The following is a 20,579-nucleotide window of genomic DNA, read 5'->3' as shown; positions in this document are numbered from 1 at the left end:
ATCGCAGTTAATATGACAGATTGCTTTTAGTTTATTGTTGTTACTGTTGATTTTTTGTACTGTCCTGATTCTCTGTACAGCACCTTGGTTTAAGGCACTATATAACAAAAAAATAACTAAATACAAATACTTGTAAGTCTACCATCTGCTCCATTCTTTGTGTCCTCACTTTATGCTTGGACCCTCACAGCCCACTTACTATGTGCGCCCCTTACTAATAAGCTGGCTGTTTTTTAGACTTTCCTTCTAAGTCTCTCTGCATTCTGGGAATTGTAATTCTGTCATCTTGTTGCAATTGGTGTGGTCAGTCTGGGAATGGTTACAAGGGATCTGACCCTAAGCCCAGAAACAGGAAGAGTGAGATGGCCACTCGTACCACAATGGCTAACAAATCAAACAAACATTGGCAACGGCAATGCATCATTTTAGGACCATCCCATATAGAGACAGCTAAGGGGTGTGGGGTGAAATGCAGGAGGGGAATGGGGTGCAAGAGGTAGGGAGTGTTATATGGAGGGAAGAGGCACAAAGGGATAGAAATGGAGAAAGAGAACAAGAAATAGAGAGAGACAGAGAGAGAGAGATAGCACTGCAAGGTCAGTGCATACGGTGGTCGTTCAAAATCTCGAAACAAAAATCTCGAATAACAAAAAGGTCGAAAAAAAATCTCGAAAAAAAAAGTCGAATTAATCTTTTTTTAATTATATATTTATTTTGGGGTCCGGGATTAAAAAAAATGGTAAAAAAAGGAGGGCTTGGGGGGGGGGGAACCCCCCCATTTCGAATAAAAAAAGGCATAAAAAAAAATTCGACCTTTTTTTTCGACCTTTTTGTTTTCGATATTTTTCATTTCGGTTTTATCACTATAAACCGTGCATACTTATGTTATGTTACTATGTTTTTGTATGCTATCGCCCCATTTCTGCGCCGACCAGCATGGCAACTCCGGAAATGTCATAGTAGTTGAAACAAATTTAGGCGCAATTATAGATGGGCGTGGGATATGCAATAAAGTGGGGGGATGTGGGGTAGGGGCTGCGGGGGCCTCCCCCCGCAATTCATTTCGTATACATTCTTTGTGACTGAATCTACATTTTCGGAGTCGCAGTAGTGAGTACTCTGCAGTAATCGCATAGATCCCTTTTGTACTGCACATACTCACCATTGTAGTAGTTAAAAAGCACAGAATCCCCCCAAAACTGTGACTTGTTATGTTCACTTCACCTTTCTTAATCTGCCCTGTTAGCTGCACACAGTGGTGTTCCTCAAACAGCTTCTCTTCTTGTGTTCAATGCAAAGTCCACCAAGGACCTTTTGTTATGCAAAGCTGGCTGGACAGGACATTGCCATCACCTTGTGCAACACAACGGAGTGATGGAGGCTTCTGAATGAATCAACACTGATGAAGTTCTGGGAAACCGTCCAGATCATTGGGAAAAACTATATGCATAGTAGGCTTGGTCCCACCCCGAAACTGCTAGATCACATCCCTTCTGCACAAGACCAAAAGCAACTCCAGATATGCTTCGGCCTCATAGGACCGCATCAATGAGGTACAGCTTGGGTCCCTAGGCTTGGCACCATCATGTTGTATAAGCTGTATTTTATGAGGTGATATGAATTCTGCCACCATGAACTTTCAGCTTGTGTGATTGGGACCTCTGCCACCCCACAGCTGCTTGCTATTGACCAGACTTTTGTTGTGGGAGTAGGATGTGAGGTCAAAATAAAATTGAAATTCATTGCACTGTAGTTAAGCCCGAATTTATCGCCTCTCTGTTGAGTACGCCCAAATTCGCCATGCATGCACAAGACCCCAATCTGTTACTCGAAAGCTCTGCTATCACATGATGCACACAGCAGTTTACGGATTAGCTGACGTGTCAGTCCATCAGACATGGCATCACCCTGACGTATAGCCATGCATGCACACCCAATTTTTATCTCGGGCTTTGAAGTCATTTACAACTCCTTGTTGACAAAAAGTAAAGACTATCGAGTCCATCAGACTTGACATGCGCAATGTACAGGCAACCAAGTGGCAGCCATGGCGGTACTATACTGATCTGTTTCGACAGCATACACCACATTTTCACGTAACTTGCTCGCAAGTGTCGGTTTTATGGTAATGAGTGTAATCTGCAGGCTGCCCCATCCTCTCATCTGCCTATTCCTAGTTCCTCGCTGTACACAGGATGGAATGTCTCAATTTCAGAGAGAGAGAGAGAGATGGAGTAAAACAGTGATATGGGAGCTGCATGTCTGCAGAGGCCAGTCGTAGGAGTGCATGGAGGAGGCAAGGCTGTTTTGCCAGGTTAGGCCTTTTTCGTGTTTTGCTGTGGCTTCTAATGCTTTTTTATGCATTCCATGCCTTTTTTAAGCATCGCACGCCATGTTCTGATTTGTTGCTTCAAGACAGTGGAGTACCATTGCTGAAAACGTTGTGGGCTGGGGGGCATGACAGCTAAATGAAAGAGGCCTCTGTCAAATGAGTGGGACAAAATGGTGTACCACAAAAGTTTGGGGGGACAAACACTGTTGTCCCCTTCTAAAATTGCGCACATGCCTCAAGATGGCATGAACCCCAAACCAAAATGACTGTTGCAGTCTCTGCTGGCTGCTCCCCTCAATAGCACGCCTAAATTGCACATACCAGATACAATGGTAATAACAATAACATACGTCCCCACACATGGCAATAGAACACCCTTCCCAGCAGACATGAAACATCAGAACAGTACTCCTGTACAACCGACTTACATTCCACCGACTCTGCCAGTGCATTTTAGTACCACGGTCATACAAAGCACCCTCCGGACACACATGCCTCTATGCTTTCAAGATAGAACGCCTATTAAGGCACCCACACACAGATCTCCGGGTACTTGTAGCATGCATGCATTAATGCAACAGCAAAGCTATCTAGTATTTTTCCCTTTTTCCCCACTAACCTAGCCCTGCCCCTTTCAGATCCACAATAGTGTCATGCAAATGGCAACAGTGTGTGGTATACATCCCAGTAACATAACAAAATAATGACATTGTAGAATACCAGTCTCTCCTATACAGCCGGTACAGAACATCTAGTTTGCATCTACTAAGAGAGCCAGTTCAAAATCCAATCATGCCAGTGTAGGTCTGTTTACTACGGGGTCATTTTCAAAAACTACAAATTGCATTCAGGGGACTGCCACTGTTAACATTATTTGCTATATTGTCAACCTGGATGCAAAATGGACGAAATCACCTCTCCTGTTTGGTTTTTCATTCCATTTTGTAAAAAATGTTAATGCCGCCTGCAAATTACCCTTTACAGATAGCATTTACACTGGATTTCTATGTAATGTGCCAATTTTTAGTAGGTGCTAAATAGAGGCACGTTCACTAGAAATCCATACATTTTTAGGGGTAAAACGAAGCGCACTGTTTGGTATGCCAGAGGATCGGGGGTTCGCACCACAAAATTACAGCTCAGCAGAGTACTCAAGGCCCATCAAACCCTCCCCTGGTAAAGACAGAGGACTCCGCCATGGGGCAAGTTAGAACTGTCTTTTATTTTCCAAACAGACAGGGATCATACAGGAGATAACAGAATCTCTGGCAATCACAACTCCTGGCCCCGTGTTACAAGCTTTTATTCCGTAGTGATGTCACAAATCCCAACCCTTCCCAAAAAACCTAAGAACCAAACACATTGGATAGCTCAGGTAATAACACCCATAGATATCCCCTATTGGGTTTGTTCGATTGGTCTTCCCATGTCAGGTGGGTTCCCCTGAGACTTCCCCAAAAACTATTACATTTGTTGCAGGGTGACAGGGCTACCATTAGCCCTTGCATCCTCACACATCACTCCAGGATTTCAGTGTCTTGATTGGCTGGAGCGGGTCTCCCCAGGCCTGGGACCCTGTTCTGCTCACAGCACTCAGTATACCTTTTCAAGACAATGAGAAAGATTATGTGTCCCCATTGTTGCCACTGATATAGCCACTTATATAGCCACCTAGCTTGTGAGAGTGGCTGCAGGTCGCAATGTTCGGTGGACAACACATCCCTTCTGCTTCGCTGGGAACAGCTCCTCTCTCCACTGTGGATAACTGGCCATTGTTTGGCTGGGCCGAGTCACATGGGTGACGACCATTAAACTGAGCTTTTCGGTCTGCAATTACTAAGGATTTTATTTTGTTATTTTGCAGGTGACTACCTGCCCCGGGAGTCAGGAATCTTCCACCTGCCCTTGTCCTTGGCTGTGCGCACTGGCTCTGTGCTTCAGGCTGCAGAGTCTTCATCTCTTCTTCCCTTGTTTTGAAGCCTGTGGCTTCATGTGAATTCACTGCAGTCATTCTATGGTTTCCTTATATATTGTATTATTTTCTTTAGAGGTTAGTAGTACCCAAGTCCTTCCAGGTTCCCTATACATTCCTGTAGCTCCATATGGTTAGTTGCAATAAAGCAGTTGCAAGGTTGCTCTGGGTGAACTTTGCTTTCTTGCATTTCTGCATTTAGCCAGTGAAAATGAAAGGGTTCTGACAGTATATATTTGTTTTGGTCCTCTATCTACAGAATGGTGTGTGTATTTTCTTTGTGTATGCATGTGTGTTTCTGTGTCACTTCGTGCAGGGATGCGAGTTTGTGACTAACGTTGCTATGTCGTGTTGTGACTAATGACATCAGTACGGTTGGACATTTATCATTAGTCAATCTGGTCCAGTGATGAGGCACCTGTATCTGCGAAGACATCGGCTGCATATGGCTTGAATGGTTGTCTAAGAGAATATCCGTTCCCATATGTGGAATATACTAGTATACCTGGGGGTTGGCCAAACAGCAACTGTCATCTCTCGTTTCTCATGCTTTGGGCTGACATGCACATAGGGGACACAGGGGCCATCCCGAGGACCCTCTCTTCAGTCTCCCCTCTGGTCAACTTGTTGACCACTTCTCCAAACGTACTCACCTTTACCGTCGGGAGCCAAATCTTTGCCACTCCTCCTAGATGTCCATAACATCTTGCATGGTCATCTAAACTCCATGTCACATAACAGCGGTCTCGTTCCGGGTTGCACCACACCCATTTCCCCCAATTTTCATTGTATTCATTGTGGTCCTCGAACACTACTCCGTTCGGGAAAAGTGGACACTCTGTTATTTGCGTCCTTAGGGTATTTTGGGCTACTATTATCTTGTCTTCTTCGGAAGTTGTTTCTCCTAATACTTTAATTCCTACGGTTTTCTCTGTCGTTTTGCGGCATTGGGTGATGCATATCCTGATCACACACAGTGTCAGTAGTATTCAAAATAATGCTGTCAGCAACACTTCCAGTCCATTGGCCATCCATGTAGGTATCCAAAAGAAGATGTATGGCAGCCAACCTTCATCTTTACATGTGCCTTTTGCTTCTTCCTCTATTTTTGCATGCATTTGCGATAAGTTGGTAACTGCTTCAGTTAGTGTCCCATTGGCTTTGTCATTTGCGTAAACAAACGTACAGTAAAAAGATCCAATCTTGGAGCACACTCCTCCTTCCATTGCTGTGAGGGGGGCAATCAATTTTACTGCTCAGAGTTCTTCATTTATGGCATTGAAGTCATTGACAGTTTACTTTATGCTTTGCATTAGCTCCCTCCCACCCACATAATCTGGAGCCATTTTTCATTTGTGTATATCTGTACAGTGGGAACAATAGACGTGAAGAACATTTCTGTTCTGTGTAACAGTCGGTGCTCAGGTATGTCGTCCATAGAGTCTTCCATCGCCGAGGACATGTAGTTTCCTCTCTTCTCCCCGTTAATTCTACTGACATCTTCTTCCTTCTGGCAGAGTCAATTTTGGGGAATGTATCTGTTTTGATGTCTTTCTGTGGAACTACTAATGCTGGTGTGTTGATGTGTGCCAGTGAGCATATTCCTCCCCAGTTGAGTGACTGCTTCTCGTATGTCTTGGTTCCGCAAGCCCAATAGTGATCCATTAGTACTGCTGCCCCAACTTTCATGCCTGGAGCCTTCACTGTCTACTTGCATTCTTTGTTTTCTCCAACCTTTACTGCTCCGTCATTCTGGAAAGATAATGCTGCCCCTTTAAGTGGTATTATGGGCAGGGTCCCATCCTCATTCTCTACCCACATTAGTTATTTTGCACTTGCTTTCCATTCCTTTAGGCATTTGTCATTTTCTTCTTGGACTATACGAACTGTAACGGTTAGGAGTGAATGCGCCTTGCTTCCCACTACTCCCTCTTTCCATCCTTTGGCTGTGTGTGTATACTTGGCCATATACAAGCATCTGTGGTCTTTCCCAGCAACCTAGATCTCCTACTATTTCTATGGGTCCCTTTTTAGGACATGGTAGTTCTTTCCATGTTATTATTTTTGTCTCCCCTCTCTGTGGGCCGTCAGTGATATATTGTATAGCCTGATCTTTTTTTCAGTAACTGTCCATCATGTCTAGTGTTTTTATATAGCTGTCTTCATATAGGGAAGTGTTGCTTTGGACATCCATCTTAAAGTTGTCCTTTTCCTTTGGAACCTTCCTTCAGTGATACACATTGAAAGGTACATAAGGCACTGTGCTCTTGCTGGTGGTATTTTAGTTGCCACAAATGTTCTGGAGGAACTCATGGCATAGGGGATGAGAGAGCAGACATAGCAGCTCTCTCCAGTGGTCTGTTTACCTACTCTAGTCATGTGCTTGTACCACATGTTATTGGATACTCGAGCAGTATCAGTGAGATAAGAATCGACCCCTCCTACATCTATATCAACACTGTGTCTACCTCTCCTTACTGGTCTGGCAGTGCTTACCTCCCGACCTGACATGGCAGTCACACCTGCTGAAATTGGGGTAGTGATAGTAGGAAGTTTTGTAAGTTCTATGTAAGCCTTTGCACTTTTTTATATACACTCCTCACAGGTTTGCCTTTTCAATGATTAAATTCTAAACTTGTTAGTTATTAACACTTTTGTAGTTTATGCAGTTCCTTAAGCGTATTTGGTTACTATATATATATATATATATATATATATATATATTTTTTTTTTTACAAATTCTATTATTCCTTTTAATTTTGTGCCTAACTTTTAAGGTGGTGCCAACATAACTCCCTGGGAGGCACGTTCATGAGGTTCGCTCTTCCTTGGACTTTTTCAAGGCACTCATTTCACAGTTCAATAAACAGTTATTGGTTCATATCAACCTTCAATGTTTCAAAGTGCTATTTGCATTTGCTTGACATTGTATTCATATTACAACAATTACAATTTCATCCATTCAATGCTAGTTAGTGATGCTGAGTAGACACATTTCTGTGGTTCTGAGGAGTTAGATGGGAAAGGAGAATGTGAGGTATTAGTATGGATTTGTGCATTCCATATCATCAATATTTTAATCATTATTATCCTTGCGAATGTCATTCAATTATGCCACTATTTACCTCAGTTATCAGGTAAGGTGTTTCCAAAATCCCAAGGAAGGGTGAAACTTCTGCACGTGCCTCCTAGCAGAGGTATTTTGGCACCACCTTAAAATTTAGGCACACAATTGAAAGGAATGAGAGAATTTGTAAAAAACAAAGTATTGTAATCAAATACGCTTAAGGTGAAGAGTGTATATAAAAAAACGCACAGGCTTACATAGAACTTACAAAACACATTTCTGATCCCTGGACTGGTCGATGGATACCAGTCCCAATGTAGCCATGCAGCTATTGAATCCCATAACTATTGGAACAGTCAAGAACTACAGGAACCAGTAACCATGAGGGGTAGAGCACACTAACTAATTTAATTCACCCAACTCACCCAAAGCTATACTGTTAGTAGGGGTCACAGCTTTATTTTCTATGATAAAAGACATTTGCCAAAAATAAGGGCAAAAATACCAAGCGAAAAGATGACACAAGTAAGCATTATCACACATTTAATAATGGCATTCATTACTCCACTTCGGATCCTTGTGAAGCCTTGAAGATATTGATAACCACCTTAAATGAGCTTAAAATGAATTATTTTGTTGTTAGTACTTATTATTTTAAGCTCGGTGGTTGCAATGTTGTTCTATTGCAATAAGGAATAACTGTTCCTACACAATGCATATTCTAGGGTAATGAAGCACTCAAGTGAGTTCTCCTTTACCTTTGGGATGTCGTCATGGTTTTCTATGTTTGCGGTGCAGATGTCTACGCAGTCATCCTCCTCTATGTGCTCGGCGACGAATGTCGCCGGGCTCACAAGTTGACACCTCACTACCTATATAGCTGGTTTTGACAGTATCACCTCATATCCCGAAGTCTTTGTGTGGTCAATGCACTTTTGGGTTGTTCTAGTATTGCGAAGAGAGCATGGTCCACAAAACGAGTGGTGCTGCATCCCATGATAATACTCGCTGATATCTCCACTGCAAAAATAGTGCCCGCTCACACGAGTAGTGTCCTCATCACTGGGTCTAATTTCCTCCTGTAATATGCTAATAGTTTGTGACCCATGGTCGTTTTCTGCATCAGTACTGCAGTCATTACTGCTCCGTTGGAATGTGAAAATAAGTACAATTCATCTTGATCCCTAACACTGGAGCTGTGCATATTGCTCTTTTCAGCTATACAAATGCCTTGGTCATCTCTTCTGTCCATTGTAATGTACCCTCCCCTCTTTGGGCTTTTTTCAGTGCTCTAAACAAGGGTCTCGCATATGTGCTGTAGTCGAATAACCATGCTCTGCAGTGATTACAGAAGCCTAGAAACTGCTGCATTTGCCTTATGGTCATGGGTTGTGGGGTCTTGCATATTGCCTCTGCTCTTTCTGGTGTCACCTTCCACCCCTCTTGCGATATCAGTTGCCCAATATATAACACTTCCTTCTGACAATATTGTATTTTGGCCTTGTCTACCTTGTACCCCTTCTGTGCTAGTACAGTCAACATGTACACAGAATAATTTCTACACTGTGTTTCTGTTTTGCTGCAGATCAAGATGTTGTCTACGTAATGTATAGAACACTTTCTAACTGTACATTGCATAAGTCCATCTGGAGGACCCTGTTGAGTATGGAAGGGAACTCAGAGTACCATTGTGGGAGGCTAGTGTGTTTCCATTTCTTATTTCTATATAGGAACAATGTTAACTCTTGGGTGTCTGGATGGAGTGGTATAGAAAATAAATCATTCTTCAAATCTATAACCATGAAGTGGGTAGCTTCCGTAGGAATGCTTCACAGAATTGTTTCTGGGTTCAGAACTAGAGGAAATTCTGCCTCGAAAATATGGTTCAAAGGGTGCAAATCCTGTATAAAATGCCACAACCCCCCTTGTGCCTTTTTCACATGGTACACCGCCGTGTTGCACGGTGACTCTTAGGGTATTAAAATGCCTTGCTTAACTAGGGCTGCAATGGTCTCGTAAATGCCCACAGCTGTCTCCCTCGATAGAGTGTAATGCTTTGCTCTTGGTAGAATGGCTCCTGGCTTAAGTTTTGTATCAATACTGCTTCTATTCCCTTCAAAAGTCCCACGTCATAGCGACTTGTGGTCCATAAGACACTGGGGACCTTAGCCAAGTCTTTATTGAGAAATAACAGTGGTGCTTGTAGCATCATCGCCATTCTCTGTGGTACCTCTCTGTAGTGTATTTTCACCCAATATGTAATGCTAATGTCGAACACCATCTCGTGATTTGAGCGGTTGTATTTGAACAATTCTTCGTCAGTGACGGTAGTCAGCGTGTACCCTTCTCCCACTGCAATCACACTTCTAGTTCTAGTGCGATCACTGTCCCCTCTTGCTCGTCTAATTGTAGTTCTGGTCTAAACAGGTACTCATTTGGAAGGCATCATACTTTTTCCTCGATCCCCGGGAGCCATGCTATTATTACCTCTACTCCATATTGGAATAGCTCTCCATCTGCTGGCACCCCCCTCTGTACTGTGCATCCGCGATAGGCATGGAAAATTTCCCTCACGTTTAGGACGTGAATCCCAGGTGTGGAACACACTATCCCTTGGTCAGTGAATGAGATGGTCACGTTGAGTTTGCTCATAATGTCTCTTCCCATTATGTTTACTGGTGTCTGTCGGGAATACAACATGTGTAGAGCTAAGTCATGCTCCCCCATAGAAAGTGTAAGATTGTCTGTAAATGGAACCAAATTCCGTCGCCACAGAAAATCTTTGCCTATTCATGCCATCGCCTGGCTTTGGATACCATCCATCCTGGATGTAGGATCTAGTCACCCCTGTGTCTACAAGAAAGGAGAAGGTCTTGTCACCTATCGTCAAACCTTTACATGGTTCCGCTGCCCAGCTGAGTGTAATCGATAGGAGGGAACACTTCAGGTTTGTCTCTGGGCTGTCCTATTATGGGTATAATGACATTCCGTTCCCTGTGAATGGGTTACCTACCTTTCTGGCACTGATATTATACTTCACCTATTACTGTGAGAACGGACCAACTATCAACCAGATCGGTCTCCATGACCAGCTGGAACGTGTAGATGCACAGTCACGCCATTACAGGAACATAGAGGTTCCCCCATTGTGACTTGTAGCGAACCTGTATCACCATCCAGATTTCTTCTTTGAATTCAAACAGAGACACCAGAATTTGCCCTGATGATGGACATGAGTCCGAAATGCATCGGCAAAGTTGGCCTCTGTGCCTCTACAAAATATAAGAAGACTAAAAAAAAGATTAGATTATCTATGTTTTCTGTAATTCTGTTGCTGAAATATTTGAATATTGACAATATGAGTTATTGTAGCATTTACACATGGTAGTATTTTCTACCCCCAATTGGCGTCACCAGGTCTGGTATAGATTTATACCAGACATTTATTTTCTTAAGGAAATTGCCCCCATCACACTCACCCCACCCAATTTCCGAATGGGAGTCATTCCCATGCAGTCCATGCATGCCAGTGTCCCGCTGTTTTGCTGTGCAATTTATGGTGCTTGAAAATTATTCTGCATCTCTAGTGCAGGTGGTGCCTGTGAGTATGGCTGTGTGCGTGTCATGGACTGGTATGCCTGCGGGGATGCGTCCGATGTCTGAACTCGTCGTTGTGTTTGGTCCTGAGCATGGGACTCAGTCTGTTCTCCCTGATATGTGGGCTGATATTGCATCCCCCATTCTGCTGCATTCCCCCTGCTTCTACACACCCTGGAAATGTGCCCTATTTGTCCACATACACAACACAGGGGTGATCCACCCGTTGGACTCTGATAACCTCCCAAAAATCTCTCTTGGCCGTGCTGTATCATGTGTCCATATCCTCAGCCTCTAGGTGGTCCCCCTCTTCCTCTGGACCTGTGATACGCAGCAGCCCACCCCGTGAAACCTCCCCCGGTGGGCTGCGACCCGTACTGCACATTGAGGGTACCTTGTCCTTCTTTGCTCTTCAGCATTGCTGCTTCCATTATGTATTTTGCCAACTTCTTCTGCACTAACTTTGCCTCGTTCTACTTTCTTTCCTCGCACTTCTTTTTTGCATTTTCTTGCATTAGCCTACAATAGTGTACTATAGTGAGCTGAATTTCAGACCATGGTTTGGCTTCCATCTTCACTAACTTCTTGAGTTTGCTTTGCCCCTGCTCCGGCAACCCTTGACATAATATATGATAAAATAGTCCTTGTCCCACGGTTCTTGCATTTCAAGTCTTCATTTCTCTTGAATAGCTTGAAACGTACTGCAAGTGGTCTTCATCTTCCCCCATTTTGCACGCCATAATCGCGCTAATGTCTAAGGTATCTGGGTACTGTACTCGTATAGCACACAACACAGCCACCTTGCAGTTATTAAGCAGTGAAATGTCATGCGCTGTGTTCTGGGCAGTTACTCCTGGGTAGCTGGCCCCTTTCCATACGCTATCAGCAACCTCCCTGAGAATCGCTGAGAGTAAACTTTTCATATCCCCCACTGCTAGTGTTGTGTCTGCTGTTAGCCTTTCCATCTTATATTTGCATTTCCCTGCACCCGCGGTCAACAAGGGTAACTTGCAGCTCAATTTTTCTTTGTCAATCTGTTGCCATGGTATGTATTGAAGTTGCCCCCCTCCCTTCTCCAATAGTGGGTATTGTCAGTCTGATCTTCTCACCCTCTCTTCCAGTGTCTTTTGGAGGCTGTGAATGCCCTCGCCAAATCTCCCCTCCTCCATGCTGGAAGGTCCCTGAGCCTCTGCATATATGGAGTAACGGTATCTGTGCTGCACAAAGTAGCCCTAGAGTGACGTCCCCTTGCATCCTTGTCAACCCGCACTCCACCCATATCTTTGTCGGGTTCACACATTGTGCCTCAGTCTGGGCTCTTCCCTGTAGACCGATGGGTAGGTCACCCCACTTCCTAGTCTTCACTCCTTACTAAGTCAACATCCGACCTTGTATCTTCACTATCGCTGTTGATATTATCTTGGAAGCTTAGCCTTCTTAGTGCTGCGCCTCCCTGTTGCCCTTCTTCTAGGTCATTCATGCTCCTGCACTGCCCCTCATGGAGGACCCAATATTGTCTCTGTCCGGCAGCGTTGCTGCCCTATCATATCTCCTGCCACCATCTCGCTCTCCTTGCTCCTCTCTCTCCTCCTTGTCACAAAAACATGCTACAACCAACTTCATTCGCACTTCCCTCACAGCATGCTCATCCTCTTCCCTCCACTGTCGTTCTCTAAGGAGCTGTTCCACTTCCAATCTCCTTTGCTTCCTCTTTATCTGCACTTGCTTTTCCCTCTCTTCTTCTGCCCTTTTTCTCACCATATCCTCAAGCTCTCTCTGTCTCTGCATCTCTCGCTGTTCGCGCTCTCGCACTTCTGCCTACTGTTTCTCCCTTCATACTCTCTTGCGTTCCTCCTTTTCCTCCCTCTCTCATCTCTCTACTTCTTCCATTATCTCTGCCTATTCCCTTGCTTCACCCGTTTCCCTACATCCCATTATTTCCTTATTCAGACGTCCCACTTCTCCCACTGTCTTCCCGCTCAGTTTAAGCAATGTTTGTCCGCCTACCCACTTGTTTGATACTATATTCTCTGGTCCTTCCTGTTTCCCTTCCATCCCCCTGTCACTCTCTTTTATGCACGCCTGGATCTCTCTGCGCTCTCTTTTTTCAGCTCCCGCACCTTCAGCTTCCTCGACCACATGTCCGGTCTTGTTCTGCACTTCCCTCCTGCTGTATGCTGGAGGTGAAAATATTGGATTTGTGCGCCCTGCTGCTGCTCTCATTTCCCTCGCTAGATATATTCCCTGGATCCCTGCTGCTGCGCCTGTGCTTTCAGGGTTCAGGAGGAGGAGGGGCAAGGGTAGAGGGGTTTTCACCCACTGAATCCTGTTGGTTCAGCATCCAGTGATGCCGCAGCACATCCCCTCCATCGTCCTGGAACATTTTCCACAGTTCAAATATAGTCGTTTAATTATTCAATTTATTCCCCTTGTAGTCCTCGTGTATATGCACATTGTGAGAAATGTGAAGGTGTCTCCCTAGCTAGTCCCGGGGATCTGTCATCCAGGTGGTCAGGACATGACCATTGCTATTGGATCCAGTTCTTGGGGGTGGACCAGTGAGGGAGGATCACCTAGATCGGGCGTCCTTGGGGAGTGGAAGTGGGACACAGATGGGTGAGACGTGGTATCCCCCTTCTTTTTTTTACAGCCTTTCTCCCACCTACCACGCAGGATATTCAGAAACACTGTACCCCCCTTTTCCGACATTGACGCTTTCGCACAACACAAACAATGGACTAACACCTGAGCCATTTACCTAACATCTCCCAATGCATGGGTCAGGCACGGTCAGGCAATTGACCGGAATCGCACACACCTGACAGCCGTTTCCCTTCTCCACAAGGATAAAAGGCAGAGCACGAAAGCAGACTATGAGGAAGGCAAACCGCACAACGAGAGAGCTATCCAGGCATGGCAGTTCAACAGCAGGAGAAAGGCGGTGAATATCAAGAGGCTGACTGCATCCTGATATATTATTTTTGAAGACTTCTTTCTTTCTTTCTCATGAATCCTATTCCACACTCGTTTTGTAATTAGCGTAAGGATCAGCGATAGGTTTTTCTTAGTATAGGCCCTTTCATTTGGCACAACGCCACTAGGACTGCCTTATTTTCATTTGATGGTCAACACTTGCTCCCATCTTAGATTTAGGTTTAGATTAGGCATTTATCTCAACCACTTTTGCAGTTTAACAAACACCCTTGAACTGTGATCACTTCTGTCTGTCTTCTGTTGCCACCATGAGTTCCTTACAGCGTGTAATGGTCGCTGCACACGTTTGGAGAAGGTCCCACCTTTCGGCCATGGCTTAGGCAGTTTAGCCTCTGTGCTTTGTGTCCATTCCATGCTGGTATTGACTAAAAATGTCATAAATAAAAAAACGAATGGTTGAAATGTTTGGATTTCGTCTGTGCCAAAATTACGTACAGCCGAAAATGATGAACATTTTAACCATTCGGTTTTCATTATAGCGAACAAGGGAAGCGCGGGTTGTGGGGGTGTCCCCTGCACCCTTGTTCGCTATAATGGACTCGGGAGTGGCGGGGTGTCTCCCTCATCCAAAACAACAAAGATTTGAGAAAAATACGGAAAGAAAAGGACCTGCAGCGCCGGTTACCATCCACGGAAGTGAAGGGAACTGGCACTGCAGAGACTCGGCGGCACACAGTGAAATGTGCTGCCAAAAGATAAGAAAGGGGGTGCCAGAGCAGGGTGTAGAACCATTTGGCAGTCGGGTGCTTATTTCGAAAACAAACGTTTAGAATTCAACATTTTCATCTTCAACATTCTCTGATGATGGCAAATCTACATAAAAAAACAAACATCATAATACAACAGGAATAATAAATAATACACTACGCATCTTCGTTTGAGAATTGTTCCAAAACCCAACAGACACTAGGTCTGTGGACCTGCACTAGGTAGACGTATGCCACACGGCATTGTCAAAAATGTAATAATCTGAATAGTGGCAGTAAAAACCGTTTGTGAAGAATAGTACACAAATTGCAAAAAAAATAACATGTACATATTAGATTCCATTTAAATGTTATTGCTGATACAACATACTGATTGGTCTTCATTGCAGGCTTGCATTTTCCAAAATGAAAGAGGCGCCCCATTCATTCATACAAAATACTTAATCAAGATGGCCACCATAGAGCTGGAAGAAGGGGCTCCAAGAGGAGCCCCTCTTCCATTTCCATGGTGGCTCGGGAGGCTGGAGCCACTGCAGCCAAAATCAATAAAGTGAGTGGGGTAGGGGCGTGGGGAGGGTTGGGACCAGGAGGGTGGGGGTAAGATTGCGGGGTGGGGCAGCAGCCACCAGGTTGCTTGGAATGCGGGCTTGTATCTGTAAATTCAGCCAGTGATCCAAGTAACCTGATTGGCTATATCCCTCCCCAGTAGCAAATTCATTGAATGGGCTGCCCTTATTTCTCTGATGATCTTAGTGCTTGATTTGCACAATCATCTTTGCTTTCCTTCCCATGGTTTCCCACAGGGCGTTACATTTTTCATTTTTCTCCATACTTTTTTACCACAAGATAATTTTCGTCTCTGCTTGCAGAACTACTTTCGAAGTTTTTCCACGTTTGCTTAAAATACAGTTGCTTCCCGTGCTATGATTTTCTCAACTAAGTGCTTAAGTGAAGTTGGCCTTCCTTAATCTCTTGCTGTAATTTTTGTTGTTGACTGGTCATATGAAGAAGGTCATAGATCTTCTGAAGGGTTTGTTTTTCTGCCCTGTGTGCGGATGAGCACAGCTTGTGATTGTAGGGGCTGATATGCTGGGATTTCTTGGACCTGTTATATAACATTGTTTACCCATTAAGAAGTTGGTGTCTTTTCCCATTGTCATGCCGTTGCAGCTCGTTTCACCACTCCGTGCCTGACCAAGATAGAGACAAGCACATTTCTTAGCTGTCTCTCAAGTAATGGCTACCCTGAGCCAAAGATGTACTGGATCAACAATGATGATGGTCAGGTTTTGGATCCTTCACTGTCAGAGACGGTTCACGAGATAGACCCGGACACCCAGCTATACAGTGTGAGGAGCCGTCTGAAGATCAACTCAACTTCAGCGAGGAACATAAGCTGCCTTGTAGAAAATGCAGTCCTGATGGAGAATCAGACCTCTCCTCCATGTAAGTGACAGCTTTTGATGTCTTTTACTCAAGTAGTGGTTAGTATTAAAGAGGAACCACAAAATTGCAAATTACTTGATATTGCATCACTTAGAAGCCAAGAAATGCTATATAAAAATGAGATGTTGTTATTTTTATTTTTTTATTTTACTAAATTCCTTTGTCCTTCTAGGGTTGATCCTACAAACAAAGCACAATGCATAACAATAAGAGAAAATGGCATCTAAACTAGTGCCACTTATTTGCCATTTTGTAGCTTGATGCATTGTCTGTAGACATAATTTGTTTTGTACACTTGTTTCTTTCAACAATGCATGTTCATTAGAGATAGTCCTCTCTGTTTGCACATTTTGAGACATTTGTATACTTTAGTGTCTTTTTACAGTTTTTTGGGTCTTGCTACAGAGCACTTTAGCTCTCTGGCAGGGCTCTTGAAGCATTTTGTCTTCAAGCACTTGTTTCAATCAACTGCTACATGATGCAGAAAGAATGCCTCTTGGTGAAAGCTCAGTTATAGAGCCAAGAGAAGCAAGTCTAACTGCATACGTCGGAAAGACAGTTGTTGAATATTGCTTTTAAGGGGTTATTGTATTTCCTTGCAGCTTGGTACATGTTTTTCCCCTTTTGTGCTGCAGTACAGCATGACTAGATAAAATAATAAGCTGGACCACAATGCATAATAATCATCTGCTCTGTGATGCAGTGTGTCAGTCATTGGGCCAGTGCATCTTACCTAGAGCAGTATTTCTATGAGCACCATCTTCCAATGGTAGGACACTCCAAAATTGTTATTGTTTACTTGTGCGTACCAGCTCTGTGATAATATTTCTACTCAGGGTACACAGTGTGGATTTTCATTGTCTGTGACAGCCTTGATCTGTCGCATATAATGATGCATTATAGTGAATTCATCACTGCATTATGCAATTGGGGTACATTTTCTGTTACAGAGTAGGGTTTTTGCAAGGTAGTGTGATGATTTGCATCCACTCGTTTATTAAAGCAGCTTGTGATAGTTCTCTGTTATTCAAATAATTATTTTAATTTATGGTTGTTACGTTGTTAAGATGGCATTTAAACTATGAAGGGACTGTTCATCTTACAATAACCTTGCCTCGCTCATTCCAGTTCACTCTCTGCTATCTTTCTTTGATGTTAAATCAATTTTGAATTGTTGTGAAGTGTGATGAACCGCGGTGCTGCGACTCCCTCGGTAGATGTACCTGTGGCTATCTGGCAGCGGTGACATCCATGCCGGCTAATGAAGGACGCCAGGAAAGACGACAAAGCAGTGGCGCGGCTCACACTACAAAGAGGGACTGCAAGGTGTCAACCCCGTGGTGTGCTGGGAATTGAACTCCCCGAGTCCTTACAGCGGCATGCTGTAAGCGGCAGGAAAGAAGTGGAGAGATCCTGGTGAAGTGCTGCAGTACATCAGAGGAAAGACCCTAGTCTTTTCCTTCTGCAGCACCAACACAAGTGCATGATGTTTGCAACACCATAGAACCTCTGGGAGGACCCGGGTTTGAATTCCCATAGGGGATATTAGGGGAATGTAAGGGTGTACCTAAATTAATAAAAAAAAGAACCCGAGCCAAAGGATTGGACACATAATATTTAAAACGAGGCCCAGGATAAAGAAGAATAAATAAAGGAAATAAAGAAAGTGAATTAATGATTAAAACAACAGAAGTCCAACTGGCAATCGGAAGAGAGAACCTATCACAAGAGGACCAGAGTGGAACAACCTGCCAGCCAATCCTGTAAGCAGGATTTTCCAGCAATCCGCAGCCAACTGGATGAGGAGGAGTCAGGCTATAAAAACAGAGCCAACTCACTCTGAACTTGTCTCATTCAGGGACAGGTACCCTGTTGTTGTGGAAAAATGATCACTGACTATTCCGGTGGATTGGTGAACATTTTTATTAGTAGAAAGCAAGCAACAGGACAAAACAAACTAACAACAGTACGAGACTTCCATGCAAGTGAGACCCCTCCCTTTGTGCACCGTTCTCTTATTCAGAAAGTAACACATGCATTTGAATGGTAGGGAGGTCTAGATAGGGCAATGAATTATACTGAAACAACGTAAGAAGCTGTCAACAAAGCCCCACTATACAAGTCTTTGATATCAGCAGCGTTCTCACATCTTATCAGAAAGAACAGCATAAAGTGATACACTTAGTGCAGCTGAATATACTCCTGAAAGATTAACAGTCTGTGGCAGGCAAGCATGCTTACAGTATGATGGCTTCCGTCTAATAAAGCCGCTTTTCCGAATAAAGTGGGAGCCTAAAACTTGCTTACGTATGCCTAAAGGCAAACATGTCAGAAGCGAGAGATGTGAGGGCGAGCTTAGCTACACTCTAGGCGCAGAGCATTAATCGCAAGGGCATGCACAGTAAAGGCTAAAGCCTTGCCTTGCATTGGCAAGAAACGGTTGTTTAAACATGGCAGTTAGTAGTACCTACTCAATATGATAATGCAGCAATGCAGCAGTGTGCTAGGGGAGTACATAACATTTTTAATTCCAGACATTCCCCCAGAATCCCCATCTATGAGACCTTCACTTCAGTCTCATTCCATACATATTTGGGGGAACAAACATCACATCCAGGCATAGCATAACATATTATGTCTGAAGTAGCATGACAGTAAAGTATCTCAGTAATCTCAGAGATTTCAGAGCAGGTGGCACATGCTTGATAATAGAGACACTTACAAGCTTGTGACCCTGGGAGAACAGTACATATCATATGCTTTTGTATTTCATTCAGAGGAGAACAAACAGCACTTGTGGTTGCTGTGGGAATTTGTTGTTGTTGTGTGCAGGCTTGTGATTTTGGGAAAACAATGTCATTAGAGCTCAAGTGTTCCAAGGTGATGAAAAGAAAGCAATCAGCAATGGAAGGTGGGGGAGTTTATTGCAGTGATCTTGGACAAAGAGCATTTGTGTTGCATGGAGGGAAAAGGAAAACAATCAGTACTGGGAGCTGGAGGTATTTGTTGTAATGGTCTAGTGAACATTCTAAGCTTTTCTCTATAGAAACATTGCTTGCTATATCCGTACGTAATCACGTGTAAATAACTAAATTGCATTCAAGTGTCTATTCTGCATTTCCCCTCCTCCTTTCTCTCTTCCACTGTTATATAGTATATGTAACGACCTAGCAGGTAGCCATAATGTCAATGGAGATAACACTTTCGAACACACGATGTCTGTGTTAAATCTTACAACATACACGATCTGGCAAATGTTCTGCTTATTTTGTAACCTTTGCTTTCCAGGTTTTATTGTTGATCTAGAATTTAGAGATTTTATTTGAAAGCATCAGAAAAAGGGACACAATTCAATTTGATCTCCTAGAGAGATTATTTTGGTAGTAACTTTAGAAGACCAACCCTTCAATCCCACCTCTAACCCCAATTTTAATAAAAGCCATTGGCAAGTGCCTGGGAACTTTCTACCTTGGAAACAGGCAAAAGAAGAATTTTGTTTGCAACCTTGCATCGCAAAATGCAAGGTTTGCTGTAAAGCCGTCCTTCTTGCTATGATCATGAATACCATCATTTAAAAAACGGGTGCACTGATGAACAACCTTCCTCCACCACTAAGGATCAAGGGAAGTAGTAGATGTGTCCATGGGTACATGCTAAATATTCCATGAACCCCCCCAAATAAAGCTTGAAATAAAGAGAGAGCGAATGGGCACACACACTTGTGCTTACTTGTGACAAGTCATGAAAGGCCAGCGTTGAGTACTGAGACTGAAAGACAATGTTACCTAAAGTCGATCATTACGGAAAGACCAAGAATTGAATGGAAACAGAGATCTGTGTCATCTGTCACCAAGGATTTATTGAATTATATAAAGGGCGCCTGGCAGAGCCCTGAAAAACCCAGGCGGGAATACTTGAATAAACTAACAAAATTTTCAGGATTTATTGGGCATGAAGACTGCAATCTCCCTGTCGCCCATAAGAGGTGATTCTTACACAATGTGGTCAAGGCTAAAATGACTTTTGCCAAACTCACCCATGCAGGTGATTTCCTCCTCCAAGAAGCTTAATCAAAGTTTTGTTCAACATAAAGTTAGCGTCGACCGGGAGTTGACTATATTTTATTCCTGACTGCACCAGGGTGCAGGGTGGTCACCTATTTACTAGGCTGGCAGCATATTCCCGCTTAAGACTTAAGAGGCCTCAGTGATCACCCCCTACCCACCAGACTATGCGTCTCACGTGTTCAGAAAAATGCCACCTAGTGTCTTTTCTAAATGCCCTACATCATTTATCCCAAAGATAAAAACAGTGTTTGTTTATAAAAGCCATGAGCCTGCTCCCTTATCTTGGCCCTCCTACCCCCCCCCCCCCCCCCGCATAAAGTTAGTGAGATAGTTTAAAGTGGTTTAATACACTTGCTACAGAAATCTAAGTACACACTGCACATGGCCGGTTTAAGTT

The 20,579-nt window shown here is 43.7% G+C and overlaps 1 protein-coding gene across 2 annotated transcripts in view; it reads left to right on the top strand.

Annotated features, from left to right (window-relative positions):
- Positions 1–20,579, top strand: part of LOC138487932 (ICOS ligand-like) — a 384,713-nt gene that overhangs the window by 254,430 nt on the left and 109,704 nt on the right. For both annotated transcript variants that reach the window (XM_069614565.1, XM_069614564.1), the window contains exon 4: positions 15,840–16,115. In XM_069614565.1, the coding sequence (XP_069470666.1) occupies positions 15,840–16,115 (276 nt within the window). The remainder of the gene's footprint in view (positions 1–15,839; positions 16,116–20,579) is intronic.

Source organism: Ambystoma mexicanum, chromosome 9 (assembly GCF_040938575.1).
Source record: "Ambystoma mexicanum isolate Mex_15411 chromosome 9, UKY_AmexF1_1, whole genome shotgun sequence".
NCBI classification, from domain to species: Eukaryota; Metazoa; Chordata; class Amphibia; order Caudata; family Ambystomatidae; genus Ambystoma; species Ambystoma mexicanum.
Note: the sequence above shows the minus strand (reverse complement) of the source record. Positions and strands in the feature narration are given on the sequence as shown.